The following is an 18,334-nucleotide window of genomic DNA, read 5'->3' as shown; positions in this document are numbered from 1 at the left end:
ACTATTAATTAGCTGATGAGAACTAGCTGAGGTAACGTAGTAGCTTTTGGGTGCCTTGGTAAAAACTTCAGATTAGATTGAGATGAAGTTTCCTGCAGGATCTGGAAGTAGCTGACAGTGTCATCATGAATTCTTTGGGCTGACCATTTTGGCACCTCAGATACTCAGTCAGGTGGAGTACCTCCGTGAGCATGTCTCAGGATAGCCCAGTGAAACCCCTAGATGAACAAATCCTTTAACTAAAAAAAAGAAAGTAGGAGCCAGGAAGCTGGATGCCCTGGCAGAACCATGACTGTCATCCTGTGCCTTTTCCCACTGGGAGCACAAACATTCCTGTAACTGATCTGTAAGGGGGCATTCAGGACGGTACTTCATTCTCTGCCTGGGTGACATAATCCACTTGTCTAAACTGTTTTGGCAGGAATAAAGGTAAGAGAGTTAACAGGTAAATTTAAATTTATTTGTTTGTTACATTTGTATCCCACATTTTCCCACTTATTTGTAGGCTCAATGTGCCTTACATAGTACCGGAGAGGCGTTTGCAGACTCCGGTGAGAACAAATACAGGGTGATGTTGTGGTAAGATGAAATTCATGTGGCATAGCCACATTAGGGAAACGTATATCGGAAGAGTTGTGTTTTGTCCATTACGTACTTTAGTTTTGTTGTGTAGCAGGGATCAGGCATTTAAGTTGGATCGGTGCCCCCCCCCCCTTTCCCTGAGAGAGGGGCAGCCCAGAAACAGCACTGACACCTTTTAGTTAAAATGTTTAAAGTGTTAATGCCCTCCCGCGGGAGGTGGTGGAAATGAAAATGGTAACGGAATTCAAACATGCGTGGGATAAGCATAAAGGAATCCTGTGCCGAAGGAATGGATCCTCAGGAGCTTAGTCAAGATCGGGAGGCGGGGCTGGTGGTTGGGAGGCGGGAATAGGGCTGGGCAGACTTATACGGTCTGTACCAGAGCCGGTGGTGGGAAGCGGGACTGGTGGTTGGGAGGCGGGGATAGTGCTGGACAGACTTGTACGGTCTGTGCCAGAGCCGGTGGTTGGGAGGCAGGGCTGGTGGTGGGGAGGCGGGGATAGGGCTGGGCAGACTAATACGGTCTGTGCCAGAGCCGGTGATTGGGAGGTGGGGCTGGTGGTTGGGAGGCGGGGATAGTGCTGGGCAGACTTATACGGTCTGTACCAGAGCCGGTGGTGGGAAGCGGGACTGGTGGTTGGGAGGCGGGGATAGTGCTGGACAGACTTGTACAGTCTGTGCCAGAGCCGGTGGTTGGGAGGCGGGGCTGGTGGTGGGGAGGCGGGGATAGGTCTGGGCAGACTGATACGGTCTGTGCCAGAGCCGGTGATTGGGAGGTGGGGCTGGTGGTTGGGAGGCAGGGATAGTGCGGGGCAGACTTATACGGTCTGTGCCAGAGCCGGTGGTGGGAGGCGGGGCAGGTGGCTGGGAGGCGGGGATAGGTCTGGGCAGACTGATACGGTCTGTGCCAGAGCCGGTGATTGGGAGGTGGGACTGGTGGTTGAGAGGCAGGGATAGTGCTGGACAGACTTGTACGGTCTGTGCCAGAGCCGGTGATTGGGAGGCAGGGCTGGTGGTTGGGAGGTGAGGATAGTGCTGGGCAGACTTATACGGTCTGTGCCAGAGCCGGTGGTTGGGAGGCAGGGCTGGTGGTTGGGAGGCGAGGATAGTGCTGGGCAGACTTATACAGTCTGTGCCAGAGCCGGTGGTTGGGAGGCAGGGCTGGTGGTTGGGAGGCGGGGACAGTGCTGGGCAGACTTATACAGTCTGTGCCAGAGCCGGTGGTTGGGAGGCAGGGCTGGTGGTTGGGAGGCGGGGATAGGGCTGGGCAGACTGATACGGTCTGTGCCAGAGCCGGGGTTGGGAGGCAGGGCTGGGGAGGTGAGGATAGTGCGGGGCAGACTTATACGGTCTGTGCCCTGAAGAGCACAGGTACAAATCAAAGTAGGGTATACACAAAAAGCAGCAAATATGAGTTATCTTGTTGGGCAGACTGGATGGACCGTGCAGGTCTTTTTCTGCCGTCATCTACTATGTTACTATGTTTAAAATGCTCCAGCACTGTTATAAAACTAAGAACTCAGGTGCCCATAGGCGCTAGTAAATGTTGTCTATAGTAGTAATCTAAACGTAATAATGGATTTATTTTAGTAACAGTAACAATTTATTTTCCTTACCTAAATTTTATTATGCTTTTTCAGGATTGTTTGAAAGACAGAAGTGTCCAAGAGGGAAACACTGCAACTTTCTTCATGTGTTCAAAAATCCAAACAATGAATTCTGGGAGGCCAGCAGGGACATACCCATGTCTCCCGAGAGGACTAACCCTTACCGAAGACGAAGCAGAACAGGTTACCATGATTATTACAGATGGCCCAGGAGGCACTACAGCTCCAGTCCAGATCATTCCCACAAAAGGAATGGTGAATCGGAGAGGAAAAAGAGAAGCAGCCACAAAGAAAGGAAAAGATGGAGATCTAGGTCCAGAAGTCGAGAAAGGCGGAGATCACGCAGCCGAGGGCGGAAGAGAGACCGGGACAGAAGTCGGAGTGGATCAAGATCCAGGAGTCGGGGCAGGAAAAGGTCAATAAGTAGAGGAAGAAGCACAGAGAGTCCCAGATCCAACAAATAGCCACTATTAATATACGGTGGTCACGGTCAGTATAAACAGGCTTTTAATTTAAGTGATAGAATTATTTTATTTTCCTTTTAGTTTTGTGTTTACAGTGAGGCTAATACAGAGAAGATGAATTATAAATATGCATACAGTAAAATGATTCATTGAAATCTTGTGTGCAATTAATCTGTAAACAGTGTATAGAGCTGTCTGGTTTTGTACATCAATCAGCTTTGTATACCTAACATTCCCTTTTTTGATCTAGTAGAGCAATTAGCTAGCTTGTGTCTTGGTTTTCTCACAGACCATAGACAGACTTGCTTAGCCCTAGTAATGGGCCATAAACTTTAACAAGTGTCTGTTTGTTTGCTTCAAACAGGCTCTGAACATAACACAGGGACATTTTCAGTGAAGGACAAGTATAGGTATTGATGTAAAAAAACCTCACATTCCTTGTTCTGTAGATCATTCCAGCAGTGGTGTAGCCACAGGTGGGCTTGGGTGGGCCAGGGCCCACCCATTTATGGCTCAGGCCCACCCAACAGTAGCACATGTTTAGTGGTAACTGGTGGGAATCCCAAGCTCTGCCAGCTGAAGATTTCCCCCTGATGGTAACGAAAACGCTACTCTCCATGACACTGGCACCTGCGCATGCTCAGTTTTCAGTGCAATACTGCTGCCAAGGTGGAAAGAAGCGTTTTCCCACCAGCTGAGATTTTTTTTTTTTTTTGGAGGGGGGAGAACACTTGGTGCCCATCCAATTCTTGCCTAGGCCCACCCAAAATCTGTTCTCTGGCTACGCCCCTGCATTCCAGTATAGTGGGTTATGTTCTCCTATCAACAGATGGAGGCAGGGCTGCCGGGGGGGGGGGGGGGCAAAATTCCCCGGGCCTGGGCCTCCAAGGGGGGCCCGGCGCCGGGGTCTCTTTCCCTCTCTTGCTCCTAGGCCTCCGGCGCCGCAGTCCCCAGTCTCCACCTTCCTACCCTCAGCTCCCTCGACAGCCCTCGTCTGCCACCGGGCCCCTTGCATTTAAAAAAAAAAAAAATCTATTTCTACAACGCAGCACCAGCGAGCAGTGTCTCGCGTCTGTGTGAAAGCGGCAGATCACCTCTGGCCTTCTCTCACTCTACCCCACCCTCACGGAAATAGGAAGTTACATCAGACGAAAGTGGGACGCAGTGAGGGAAGGGCTGAGGCGGTCTGCTGCTTTCACACAGACGTGAGGTGCTGCTCACTGGCGCTGTGCTGCCGACTTAGAGATTTAAATGCAGGGGGCTGTCGAGGGAGCTGAGGGTAGGGAGCAGGAGAGGGAGGCGACAGCAGCAGCGATGGGGGGGGGGGGGGGGTGCGGCGGGGACCCGGGGACGGCCTTGCCCTAGGTCCGGCTCAGTCTCTTGGTGGCCCTGGATGGAGGCAGAGAACTTGGAACTTTCCAGTGAGGACTTCAGTAGCATAAGGAATGGTCCATCACTGGAAATTGTCAGTATTCTCAGCTTCCAGCAGATGGATGCAGAGTGGACTGGTGCAGTGAATTTTTCTTCCTTCTGTGAAGGCCTGACTCCTGTGGGTGCGATCTATAGCCTGTGGCTGGTTGAAGCTCTCAGGGATCAGTCTGTGGACCTTTTCGCTGACTGTTCAGTCCCTGCTCCTGACCTGTGGGTCTCGACCTTGGTGAGGCAAAAACAGGTCCTGGAAGGGACTTCAGATGGGCTCTGTCAGGCATGATAAGTATCCACATTTGAGTGCTTATTTCCCTCTTCAACCCCCCCCCCCCCCCCCCCCCCCCCCAGATTTTTTTTTTTCTGTTGAACTTTTGTGGTATAGACTCTCTGTATTTGGTACCTGCATTATAGATGGCAGAGGCTCTTCCAGAGTTGAGGTAAGTATGAAAAGGATTCCATGCATTGTCGGTTTCTCTATTGCCGGATTGGAGAAGAGATGTGTTGTGTATAGGAGCTATAGGGTGAGTACCACAGCCCACTCTCTTTGCCCAGTTTGTGATAACAGACATGGCCTCATCGTTAGCAGGGGATGTTCTCACTGATTCAACTGGCGCTTCGGACTCCTCTCCAGCTGCGGTTTATGTGCCGGCGGGAACCACTGCTATTTTGGTGCTGTCCCTAACGTCTGTCATGTGGCAGGAAGTGGAAGCTCAACCTGCACAGACCACAGTAGTGGAAACTCCAGTGCAAACTGGCAGTTCAAAGCAACGAATAGAGGCCTCCTTGGAAGGAGCTTCCTCTGTGTTAGGGCCAAGGGCTCCTACAGAAGATCACCACCTGGCTCCAAAAGGCGCTAGGCACACTTCCCTAGAAGGGTTAGTTAGGGGCCTGCTTTAGGGGGTCCCAGGTCCTTATGTAATGACAGTAGGGAAGAGGGTTCCTAAATGCCCAGGCTGGTCAGTGAGGTCATCATTGGTGACTCTGTTCCTGCTTTCTTTTGGGCAAAAGTCTTGGAAACAGATGAGGATGATGAAGGGGCATGTCCCCTTGATAGACTTCCTGGAAGAGTGGGAGCTGGCCAAGGATAAAAGCAGTTTTCTTCCAGTGCTTAGTGATGTCATCCTTGTTTATGAGGGAGCTTGCGCCCGAAGAGTTGATTGGGGGGGGCGGGTCCTATCTTGATGGATCTCCACAAACCGTCAGATCCTTTCCACTCTATAAAAAACCCTGAGGGAAGGTAGTCCTCTGAATGGAAGGCTCCAGAAGTAGTCTTGAAATGGGTCTGTAGAATTGAGGTGAGGCTTTATACCCTGCTTCCAGAGAATTTGGACCTACTGTACCAATAGTTGTCAGGAGTCAGCCTTTTTGGAGTTAGAGCAGCTTTCTTGGTGGGCTTACTGTATGAATTAATACAGATTAGTTCAGTAGCCTCCACAATGGTAGTGTGCATGTTTGATTTTTGATATACCGCCTTTCTGTGATACAACCAAAGCAGTTTACATGTTACATGTACATATAATACAGGTATTGTATTGTGCCTGTCCCTAGTGGGCTCACAATCTAAGTTTTGTACCTGGGGCACTAGAGGATTAAGTGACTTGCCCAGGGTCACAAGGAGCCACAGTGGGAATTGAACCCAATTCCCCCAGTTCTCAACCCACTATGCTAACCATCAGGCTACTCCACCACTATGACAAGGTGGCCATGGTCTCACAGTTGGTCTGTGGACTGAGCCTCTGAACTGCAACTGAATAAGCTACCCTTTAGATGCAGGCTAGTTTTTAGGGAGGGCCTAGAGAAGCTAATCAAAGACTTAGCAGAGACCAGGCCTCAAATTTGTCTGAGAATTGGCCCTGCTGTTAAAGCTTCCTCGAGTAGTGCCCATCTGAGAGACTAGAGCAAGTTCCAATCAGGTATGAAGACTTCGTCAGCTTTCCCCTCTTCAATGGGCAGGTTCTATGAGAATCAGACCTTTTTGTGGTGTTTTGAGAACCCAGGAAGATGGTGTTTCATCCTCTGCAGGAGTCAAGGGAACCCAGTAAATTGTAGTGGATCTGCCTGGTAGGAGGCGGTCTGTCTTTTTTTTTTTACCAGAGTGGGTCCCCGATGTGATTCAGCATGTCTGTGCCCTGAAGCTGGAAGGTCTTGTTTCTGGTGCCTTGTGGTGCAGCAGTAGCTGATACCACACACTCATTATGGCTGGGAGTCATAGAGCCAGTTCCCTTGTGAATTGGGGTTGAGGGTAGTATACCGTACATTTTGTGGTATCTTTGCCCAACCGTGCAGATTAACGACTTGATGTGTCCTGTCCCGTTGGCCACAGACACGGCCTTCAGGCTCCACTCGCTTATCTTCTGCATAGATTAACTTGATTTACTGTGTCATCCTCTCCCCCCCCCCCCAACTTCCTTCCTTACATCACATCATGTGTACTGGTTTGAAAGACGGCATTTATTCGTCACCCCCCTTAAGAACTGAAAAGCAGACTCCATTGTACTGTTAAATTATCGTCTATTCTCCAATCTACAGTTTATAGTTGAAGTCAGTGAAAAAAACTGACTCCCAGTTTTATGATCATCTTGACTGGATAAGACTGGTAAATGTTTTGCATTCTCCATTGTGAATACTGCCCATTTAACCCCACTCTCTGTTTCCTATCCTTCAACCAGTTTTTAATCCACAATACAGGGCCGTGCTGATGCGGTAAGGGAGGTAAGCGCCGCAGGGGGGCGCTTGCCTTCGAGGGGCGCCACTGCCCTGCCGTCCGTCCGTCTGCTCACTTGCAAAATCTTAAAATCTTTCACCTGAACTTGTGATTCTCCTATCTCCGCTGCCCTCCCCTTTTCATGCAAAGGAGCAGTATTAATTGAGGCAGGCACGCTCTTCAAGTTACATGAGAATACAACCAGATTGCTATTTATGCTTCGGTTTGGGGCTAGCTCCTCAGTCAGGGTGAGTTTCAGAGCTTGAAACAGCATTCAAATTAAAGAGAACCTGAAATTTTAAAACTGCTAAAAATAAGTTTTAAAAGAATTTGCCTTAAATCTAATTGCAGAATTCAGGTGCTGGGAGTCTGTACTTGGTTGTCATATGCTCAGATTTGTTTAAATCATATGCAAATTAGTCCGGTGTTTTTCACTAAACATTCCCATGAGTGTCTGTATGTTAATCTGCATTCAAATAGAGCTCTCTGATTGGATGATCAGCTTCTGTTAAGAAATCTGCCCAGGAAGTGAACAGAGTGAGAGCTGTCCTTTGCCAAGAGAGAGGGGGGGGCGCCAACCAATAGTCTGCAGGGGGGCACCAGAGACCCTAGGCACGGCCCTGCCACAATAGGACATTTCCTCCTATCCCATGACCCTCCAATTTCCTCTGTAGCCTTTCATGAGGTAGCTTGTCAAACGCCTTTTGAAAATCCAGATACACAATACCAGCCGGCTCCCCTTTGTCCACATGTTTGTTTACTCCTTCAAAGAATTGAAGTAAATTGGTCAGGCAAGATTTCCCCACACAAAAGCCATGCTGACTTGGTCTCAGTAATCCATGTCCTCGGAAGTGCTCTGTACTTGACGCCTGAGTGGAGTATAAGTATTGTGTTATGACCATTATATTCTGATTGGTGTGGAAATTAGAGACAAGAGAAAACCCTTTAAAATGTGCTCCCAAATATTTGTCCAAAAAGTATTTTATTTCTTCCCACTTAGATGTGCATAAATGATTCTCAGTTTTACACGGATCAGTTAAGGCTTTATATAATCATGTGATCAAGTTACACCTAGTACTGTTGTCATATAATACTCATTCCCATTGCCATGGCGTGAGAGTCGGAAGTTGTCCACACTCAGGCAGGCATAACAAGGTACCAAATCTGAAAGTACGGAAAAAAACAAAACAAATTAAGGATACCACCACAAACTTGTTCAGCCTTGCTGTTAGTTACAAAGCATTGATTTTTCTAGAAAAGAGGATAATTTGGGGTATCTGTGCTTCTCTTTATGTAATGTTCATGCCCCGTTTCTCCATGTCCTGAATGAAGGGGCATGCAGATTTTTGTGCTTTTTTTTAAGGCCACACCCCCTGTTTATAAAAGCCTCTTTTCCTGATTAGTTAATGGTTTATTCCTGCTTTACTTCTATTGACGTTTGCCTGAAGTTCCATTGAGGAGCGGCTTGTCAAGACTGATTTAGTTAGATTTATCATTTTGACTGCAGATTAATACTGTGATGCTTTTAAGTACTAGTCTCTAAGCAAAGAAATATAATTAAAAACAAAACTGATTGCACTTTTGTATTTTGAAATGAGATGGCTGTTAATGCTAGTTGATTATTTTGTCTGTTTTGGGTAATTTTTGCAATTTTGAAATGGTTCAGACAACAGTTCAAGCAAAAGTTCGATTCCCACTTCAGGCACAGACAGCTCCTTGTGACCTCTGGGCAAGTCACTTAACCCTCCATTGCCTAAGCCGCATTGAGCCTGCCATGAGTGGGAAAGCGCAGGGTACAAATGTAACAAAAATAAAATAGATACTATTGGAGATTCTACGTGGAATGTTGCTATTCCACTAGCAACATTCCATGTAGAAGGCTGCGCAGGCTTCTGTTTCTGTGAGTCTGACGTCCTGCACGTCAGACTCACAGAAGCAGAAGCCTGCGCGGCCACATTGGTGATCTGCAAGGGCCGACTTCTACATGGAATGTTGCTAGTGGAATAGCAACATTCCATGTAGAATCTCAACTAGTAGCAACAGTGGAGGAGTGGCCTAGTGGTTAGGGTGGTGTACTTTGGTCCTGAGGAACTGAGTTCGATTCCTGGCACAGGCAGCTCCTTGTGACTCTGGGCAAGTCACTTAACCCTCCATTGCCCCATGTAAGCCGCATTGAGCCTGCCATGAGTGGGAAAGCGCAGGGTACAAATGTAACAAAAATAAAATAGATACTATTGGAGATTCTACATGGAATGTTGCTACTATTGGAGATTCTACATGGAATGTTGCTATTCCACTAGCAACATTCCATGTAGAAGGCTGCGCAGGCTTCTGTTTCTGTGAGTCTGACGTCCTGCACGTACGTGCAGGACGTCAGACTCACAGAAGCAGAAGCCTGCGCGGCCACATTGATGATCTGCAAGGGCCGACTTCTAGTGGAATAGCAACATTCCATGTAGAATCTCAAATAGTAGCAACAGTGGAGGAGTGGCCTAGTGGTTAGGGTGGTGGACTTTGGTCCTGAGGAACTGAGTTCAATTCCTACTTGAGGCACAGGCAGCTCCTTGTGACTCTGGGCAAGTCACTTAACCCTCCATTGCCCCATGTAAGCTGCATTGAGCCTGCCATGAGTGGGAAAGCACAGGGTACAAATGTAACAAAAAAAAAAAAATTAATTAAATTATATTCATTTATTTGCTTTAAGCAACATGTATTCGAAGTTTGTGAACATGCATGCTTGCAAGCTACATGAACTAAGCCAAAACCCGTGATGACAATTGTGATCTGTCCTTAATATATGGATGCGGCGGCATAAGCAACTGGAGAGTAACAAAAATAAAATGTTCTTTTTCATTTTATTAATTTTACAATCCTCCTACCGACCTTCTTCTAGGCTGGCTTTATTATTAAAAAGTGAAAGGCAGGAAAGAGAGACACACACTTGTGGAGATATGTGGCCAAGAAGGAATAAACTTGATATTTATTTATTTGTTTGATTTGCTTCAGGTTTTCACTTGCGTACGGCAGCATGGTACGTGAGAAAGAGCTTACCCCAGAGAAATGTGCACAGATCGTAATTCTGTACAAAGAAAAGACACCAATAAGAGCAACTGCAAAAGCTGAAAGTCGTTCATTCAACACTCATATCAACGGGTAGATGAAACAAAGAGCTGAACAGTTTTCAGTCTCGAGTACGCTCAGGTCAACCAAGAGCTGCGGATGTATGAATGGCCAAAGTGATCATACAGGCAGCTAAACATTCCCCAAAAGCAGCATCAAGAGTTATCAGAGCCAGAATTGGAGGTAATCCACTAAAGAAACCAAGCCTCAGGATCTCCAATAGTAGCAACATTCCATGTAGAATCTCCAATAGTAGCAACATTCCATGTAGAATCTCCAATAGTATCTATTTTATTTTTGTTACATTTGTACCCCGCTCTTTCCCACTCATGGCAGGCTCAATGCGGCTTACATGGGGCAATGGAGGGTTAAGTGACTTGCCCAGAGTCACAAGGAGCTGCCTGTGCCTGAAGTGGGAATCGAACTCAGTTCCCAACTATTCGTAGGCTCAGTGTGGCTTACATAGTTCCGGAGAGGTTGTTACCGAGTCCGGTGTGATTGAATTCAAAATGGATGGTACAAATTAAAGATTGGGCCGTTCGCTCCATGTAGGTTGCGAGGGTGGGATCGTTTGGTGAAGGGGAGTAACATTCTTACATTTGAACCCTTTGTATATTATAGCTGCAGTCATGGCCAAACGTTTGCAACCACCACCACCCCCATGACTGATACACATGAAACAAATCAAGATTTTAAAGCTACAGATTTTCTTCTGAATATCAGTATTTACAGTGATGTCCTTTGTTGTTAATAACTGTATGTGTTCTGGTATTCATCTGGCCAGTTTTCTGGAGTTATCCTGAGTCCGCACAGCTTTGATCCAGTGTGTAAGGTCTACCTCAGATGTTGGATTGCATATGGCCACTTAACTGCTTCATAACAGGCCACACATTTTCAAATCTGGGCTGTTGCCCGGCCAAGGCTCTAACAGCTGTATCTTTCACAAGCTAGCTATGCCTTAACAGCTTGAATTCATGGCACAGTGCAGTATCCTGTTGGAAATGGGTTATATTGTGCATTAGCACAAGGTTTGGAAGTTTTTCCTCCAAAACATTCAAATAATTCTGTTGATTTTGGTATTCTTCGACATAATCCATAGCCGGCCAGATCCTGATAACCTTTAGTGCTTGTTTCATTATGGGTGTAACATACCTCAGGTTATGTCTCCGATTTAAAGGTCTCCTGTGTCTGTAGAACTGAGTGAAAGTGTTTTCATCTGAAAACATAATTCACTCCCATCAATTTGCTGTCCACTGCTTGTACTTGTGACAGAAAATGAGCCATTCTTGATATTTTTGAGTAGTCCGATAAAGATTGAAATCCAGCGTCAAGTAATCTGTGTATTGTCCTGTGCCTTGGTTTCGTTAGTGGATTACCTGCAATTCTGGCTCTGATAACTACTACTACTACTATTTAGCGTTTCTATAGCGCTACAAGGCATACGCAGCGCTGCACAAACATAGAAGAAAGACAGTCCCTGCTCAAAGAGCTTACAATCTAATTGATGCTGCTTTTGGGGAATGTTTAGCTGCCTGTATGATCACTTTGGCCATTCATACATCCGCAGCTCTTGGTTGACCTGAGCGTACTCGAGACTGAAAACTGTTCAGCTCTTTGTTTCATCTACCCGTTGATATGAGTGTTGAATGAACGACTTTCAGCTTTTGCAGTTGCTCTTATTGGTGTGTTTTCTTTGTACAGAATTACGATCTGTGCACATTTCTCTGGGGTAAGCTCTTTCTCACGTACCATGCTGCTGTACGCAAGTGAAAACCTGAAGCAAATCAAACCAAAGACACCAAATATGTATGGTATCTTATAAGTAAACGTTATATACACGCCTTAGATTTTTAGTTTGTTGCACCTTGTAAACGAAATAACGTATATTCCGTTTTTTTTCTTTAACACAACAGATTTTTTTTTTACTCAATTCAGCATCAAATTTTTATGAATCTGTTACAGTCAACTTAATTGAACAACACTAATACCACATGGTCTAATAGATCATTAAACCTCTATTATCACTCATAGCTATGACTATTCTTACACTGACGATAGAGGAGTGTGGTAGCCGTGTTAGTCCACTCTTAAGGTTATCAATAGAAATCAAACAAAATAAAACATGGAAAAGAAAATAAGATGATACCTTTTTAATTGGACATAACTTAATACATTTCTTGATTAGCTTTCGAAGGTTGCCCTTCTTCGTCAGATCGGAAATAAGCAAATGTGCTAGCTGACAGTGTATATAAGTGAAAACATTCAAGCATTACTATGACAGTCTGACAGGGTGGGAGGATGGGGGTGGGTAGGAGGTATGCATGGGGACATCAAAGCATATCATTGATATTCTAACAGGGTGGGTGTGGATAGGTGAGGGGTGGGGTGATCAACAGAGAAATACAGCTTTATGGTTTATAATGGGCTAGGAACCCCAGATCCTTGTTAAGTCCTTTCTGTTGGGTGTTAAAATATTCAATCATTCTGACTTCAAAGGTCTTACGTTCTTGTATGGTTTTAAAGTTACCTTTCAGGATTCTCACTGTGAAGTCACTGGTACAGTGTCCTGGTCCTGTAAAATGTTGACCAACAGGCGTGGGAACCCTACTGGCAGCAGTATTGTTCATATGATGTCTATGTAAATTGAATCTTGTCTTAAGCATCTGGCCTGTTTCTCCAATATAGCATCCTTCGTTACATTTTTTACACTGAATGATATATACCACACTGACGATAAAAGTTTGATTATACAAATAAGAATATTATACGGTGACACATACTTAGGATGCAGGAATGTAAAATCCAACATGCAATTGTGGAAAAACCACCAAATTCTTACCTTCTACGTGAGATCTATTAAAAAGATGGCTGAAACAAAAATAAATATTTAGGCAAAACAAACCAACCAAAAAAAGACTATAGCCCAGAGTAGCCCAAAACAATTTTAGTAATCAAGAACCCAGTGTTATACAGTTGAAAACTTCTTGGTCTCAAATTTTTGACCATGACTGTATGGGACTTTTGAAAATCCCAGTTTTTCAAATGTGAGTTGGATATTCATAGCTGGTGGGCTGATTTCCCAGTGGCACAGAGGACATAATATCTAGCTGCAGAAAACATGGCGAGAGGGCTTCACAGGGGGGGTGAGTGGAGAAAAAGGTGGTGGAAGGGGAGGCAGAAGAAGAGAGTTTGAAGATAAGTAAACAGTCCAGTCAGGGGCGTAGCCACGGGTGGGCCTGGACGGGCCCAGGCCCAGCCTCTTTTGCCCGCTCTCCCCATCCGTATGGTCTGCTGACTTTTACTGCCCTGAAGCACCGTTCTCCCTCCAGCACCGGCGATTCCCATAGCCAGCCTTCTCCCAGCGCGCATCGTCGGAGCCTCTTCTCAGGCGCGTCCCGCCTACTCTGCAACTTCCTGCGGAAAACAGGAAGTTGCAGAGTAGGCAGGACGCGCCTGAGAAGAGGCTCCGACGACGCGCTGGCAGAAGGCTGGCTATGGGAATCGCCGGTGCTGGAGGGAGAACGGCGCTTCAGGTCAGTAAAAATGAGCAGAACTGACCATGTGCAGGGGGCTGTCTCGGGGGGGGGGGGGGGGGGGGGGAATGCGAGGCCTGTGCCCACCCAGTCCTCCTGCAGGCCCATCTAAAAATTGAACTCTGGCTACGCTACCGAGTCCAGTGCATGACAACCACATCCTTACCCTGGCTATAAGCCTTTGTGAGAATGTGTCTTATTTGAGGGTCTCCCTCCCCCCGAGGTACCTACAATGCATGCTGGGACTGTTGAAGGTGCTGAAGCATCCTGCTGCTTGGCACTAATCTTCTCCTGGCAGGAGTGATACCACAGATGCGGTTCTCGTCTTTCTAATTTCACTATTTCCTATTATTCTCTGTACTCTGAAATAACACTTTTGCCTAGCAAAGAAAGGCAGTTCTTTTTTCCAGGAACTGGAATTAAATGTGATAATATCGGTATTATTATCATTGTTTCAGTTCCTCCGGTATGAATTTTAATGAGTAAGAGCATCAGAATTTAAACAGCACACACAAAAAAATGTTTAAAAAAGTTAGAACTGCTTTTGTTTTATAGGGTTACCATTTTTCAATTGGGAGTTCAGTGTCCAGTCCCTTAACCGATGATGGTGACGTGGGTGGGACAGAGGGGTGTAATGAATGTTAAAGGATTTCTGGTTAATGTGTCTCAAGCTTCCTAGAAGAAATTTTAGTCTGAGCTTGGGAGCAGACCAAATCTCTGTTTTTCCTTTTTTCTAAAACTGCCATGCAGCTGTTCCAACATGGTGCCAATTTCCGGAAATGCTTACATCAGGGAACTGGTAAGATTGAGAATTGATAAATAATGGAGTGTTCCCAGAGGTGTAATGCATTATTTATTCTCAGGAACTGGAGCACTAAAGCTAAGCTTGATGCTCTCCAGCAGTGGGAAAAGAACTGCAAAGATTTAGTTGTCATAATTCTAGCCATAAGACAACAGTAGCATCTCACAGCTCTCAAAAAGTTAAATTGTTCTTTTGAGCTAGTAGTGAGTGTACTGAGGAAAAGTCAGTGAAATGCTCCTGATGTAGCTCTGCTGTGAGTACTGTTCCTCAAAGGACTACTCTTTAAATTCATTATGGGGTTTTTTTTTTTTAAATACAAGAAATTCAATAGTGTCTTGATTTTCTGCCATAGAATGGGATAAACAGGTGGTTAGATAATTGAAAAGTTGGACAATACAGGAAAAGTGGATGAGGCATATTGAATGCATGTTTCAAAAGAGGAAGTAGTAATGAGAGTTTTTATAAGCATCTTACCAAGCACTGCTCCTTTTTACTGATCCTCAGGAGCTTAGCCTAGAATGGGTGGCAGAGCTGGTGGTTGGGAGGCGGGGCTAGTGCTGGGCAGACTTATACGGTCTGTGCCGGGGCTGGTGGTTGGGAGGCGGGGCTAGTGCTGGGCAGACTTATACGGTCTGTGCCGGGGCTGGTGGTTGGGAGGCGGGGCTAGTGCTGGGCAGACTTATACGGTCTGTGCCAGAGCCGGTGGTGGGAGGCGGGGCTGGTGGTTGGGAGGCGGGGCTAGTGCTGGGCAAGACTTCTACGGTCTGTGCCGGGGCTGGTGGTTGGGAGGCGGGGCTAGTGCTGGGCAGACTTATACGGTCTGTGCCGGGGCTGGTGGTTGGGAGGTGGGGCTAGTGCTGGGCAGACTTATACGGTCTGTGCCAGAGCCGGTGGTGGGAGGCGGGGCTGGTGGTTGGGAGGCGGGGCTAGTGCTGGGCAAGACTTCTACGGTCTGTGCCCTGAAAATGACAGTTACAAATCAAGGTAAGGTATACACAAAAAGTAGCACATATGAGTTTATCTTGTTGGGCAGACTGGATGGGACCGTACAGGTCTTTTTCTGCCGTCATCTACTATGTTACTATGATGCATATTTTCAAAGCACTTAGCCTTCCAAAGTTCCATAGGTTTCTATATGCCTCTATGTTACCTACAGTACCTAAATGTAACTCACCTTGAGCTATTACTGAAAAGGCAAGAGCTAAGCCTAGAATGGGTGGCAGAGCTGGTGGTGGGAGGCGGGGCTAGTGCTGGGCAGACTTATACGGTCTGTGCCGGGGCTGGTGGTTGGGAGGTGGGACTAGTGCTGGGCAGACTTATACGGTCTGTGCTGGGGCTAGTGGTTGGGAGGCGGGACTAGTGCTGGGCAGACTTATACGGTCTGTGCCGGGGCTGGTGGTTGGGAGGCGGGACTAGTGCTGGGCAGACTTATACGGTCTGTGCCGGGGCTGGTGGTTGGGATGCGGGGCTAGTGCTGGGCAGACTTATACGGTCTGTGCCAGAGCCGGTGGTGGGAGGCAGGGATGGTGCTGGGCAGACTTATACGGTCTGTGCCAGAGCCGGTGGTGGGAGGCAGGGATAGTGCTGGGCAGACTTATACGGTCTGTGCCAGAGCTGGTGGTTGGGAGGCGGGGATAGGGCTGGCCAGACTTATACGGTCTGTGCCCTGAAGAGGATAGTACAAATAAAAAAGTTGCACATATGAATTTATCTTCTTGGGCAGACTGGATGGACCGTGCAGGTCTTTTTCTGCCGTCATTTACTATGTTTAACTAAACACAATGCCAGAGGGAGAGGAGAACCTGCACGCATCTCCTTAACGATGCTATGTCACCTAGATATTTTGGATAAGCGAGATACTATTGTAAATACCACTGGGCCACAAAATCATCCTGCTTATCCGCAAAGCAACTACCATGCCCAGCCTTGAACGCTATGACCATGTCGGGTATCTGTGAACCTGTCTATGTGTGTTAGCCCTCCGACTGTAACCATCGCCTTTATCAGTCAATTACATGTCTGAAAAGGCTTGGAGACTGAATTACATTTTATCCTTAGAGAATTGATTCATCAATCAAATATATACTCTGTGTAAAATTATGCTTGAAATGAATCCTTTCTTAGTCTCAAAGAAAACACTGGCCACAGAGTACAGCATTTCCCACTGTTTGAAACACTGAAGTGGGGAAAGTCTGAAATAGCACCAGTTGGGCATTGCTGTCCAACAAGCTGAGTGGAAGGCAGCCTCAAAGGACAAAAACAATTTTTAAGTTTTTTTTATTTTTTTAAAGTTCTGATTAAAAACAGAGGGGTCCTTTTACTAAGCTGTGGTAAAAAGTGGCCTGCGGTAGGGCTGGGCCATTTTTTTTACCGCATCTGGGGAAAAATCCCACTTTTTAAAATGGCAGTAAATGGCCATGCGCGAAAATTAAAAGTAACATGGCTATTTTACTGCCTGAGCCCTTAACCACCACCCACTGACCTAGCGCGAGAACGCCCCCTGCGATAGTAAATAGAAAAATATTTTCAACGCAGGAAACAGCATGTGCCAACTTTGAAATTACTGCTGGGTGGGCATGCTAACTGGGCGGTAGTGTCAATTTAGCAAGTGTACCCTTACTGCCGCTTTGTAAAAGGACCCCGGCGTAAAGGGAAATATTTATCATTACTCCTGGTGCTATTGATTAGATGCAAGGGAATCTCAGAAACTAAAAAACAAACAAACCATGGTTTTCGTGGATATATGCATGAATAATTAGAACAAAATCAGGACTACAGAACTGTATTTAGAGACTTGATGTTATTGGCAAGACAATAATATTCTGTAATATTTTTGCAGATGAAGTGTATGAGGAAAACGAAGTGGTCACAGGAAGAACTGAAGCTTTTTCAGACAATGGGCGCCACTATGAAAATTCTCTCCTGCAACCCTGCAGTTTCCAACTATTGGTTTTGCAAAAGCTCATAAGAGCGACTGTTCAGTGGTTTTATTTTTAACTTTGTAAATGACAAAGTAATGCAGCATTGTGTAAATCTATATGTAAAAGAAATGGGTTTCACCTTTTAAACAGTCACAACCCAATGTACAGTAATCAACGGAATATTCTTCTAAATTATTTTGAAAGAATGTGTATAAAACTGGTTTGAATGATGCTCTTGATGTACAGAAGTGCTCACTTTCCTTTAACAAAGTATTTTTACATAAATCCTGTGCTGGTTTTTTTCTTGTCTCCATGTTAATATTTATTTGTAGAAGGTTCATTTTATATGATTAATTTATTGAGTGACTAAAGAAATTAAGCAGTCCGAATTTGCATTTATAGTGTATCTTTCCTAACTAAATTCAATCCCTGTACCTTAGGCACATGTAAAGCGTAATGTCTGAGGATGAAAAGAAGTGCGCATGATTCATGATTTTCAGCCTGTGGTTGCCACATCCTCCTTTTTGGCATTACAAAAGCACGGTGCAATTACTTCATTTTCACCCATTGACCCAGCTTAAAAATCTAAATGTTTGATACTACAGTTAACTAGAGTTGTGTTTGATGGTTTTGAAATGATAGAATGTCAATAAAACCCTTGTATTAATGTTTTTATTCATTATCAAGCTTGGGTTGAATGATCTTCCTTCAATTTAATTAGGTAGATGCTGTAGGAGAAATATATAATCATCACTTTTTTTTTCTGGTAGTGATTTTTTTTTTTTAATGTTACAAGAAAAAGCTCACCCCCCCCCCCCCCCCAAACAAAAAGAAATCTCCATAACAGCAAATAACACACTAAACATCAGCCAGAAATGATCCACATTCCACCCCTCCCCAGCAGGATGTGGATCAAGAAATTAAGGATAACTAGAAGTCCCATAAAAACTATTAAGAAACCAAAGAAATACTGACCAACAGATTTTCAGGAACTGCTGCAATGCTGTGAGCTTTACACATCAAATCTTAGCCGGTATCTGAGTGAGGCCAGGAGTGTCTCGCTGCTTCCATTCTGAAGGAAGTACTTGTCATATAAATATGGTGCACTAGTCTCTCCTCTGGCGAGCCAGCAATCCTGGGGGTCCAATATTCATCAAGCAAGAGACCATACTG

General features: G+C 45.7%; 1 protein-coding gene across 1 annotated transcript in view; it reads left to right on the top strand.

Annotated features, from left to right (window-relative positions):
* Positions 1 to 17,843, top strand: part of ZRSR2 (zinc finger CCCH-type, RNA binding motif and serine/arginine rich 2) — a 76,028-nt gene extending 58,185 nt beyond the window's left edge. The window contains exons 11-12 of the mRNA XM_030202313.1: positions 2,223 to 2,678; positions 17,080 to 17,843. Of these exons, the coding sequence (XP_030058173.1) occupies positions 2,223 to 2,653 (431 nt within the window). The 3' untranslated portion in view covers positions 2,654 to 2,678; positions 17,080 to 17,843. The remainder of the gene's footprint in view (positions 1 to 2,222; positions 2,679 to 17,079) is intronic.
* The last annotated feature ends 491 nt before the right edge of the window (positions 17,844 to 18,334 follow it).

The sequence above is a fragment of the Microcaecilia unicolor genome, chromosome 4 (genome assembly GCF_901765095.1).
Source record: "Microcaecilia unicolor chromosome 4, aMicUni1.1, whole genome shotgun sequence".
In the NCBI taxonomy this organism is placed as follows: Eukaryota; Metazoa; Chordata; class Amphibia; order Gymnophiona; family Siphonopidae; genus Microcaecilia; species Microcaecilia unicolor.
Note: the sequence above shows the minus strand (reverse complement) of the source record. Positions and strands in the feature narration are given on the sequence as shown.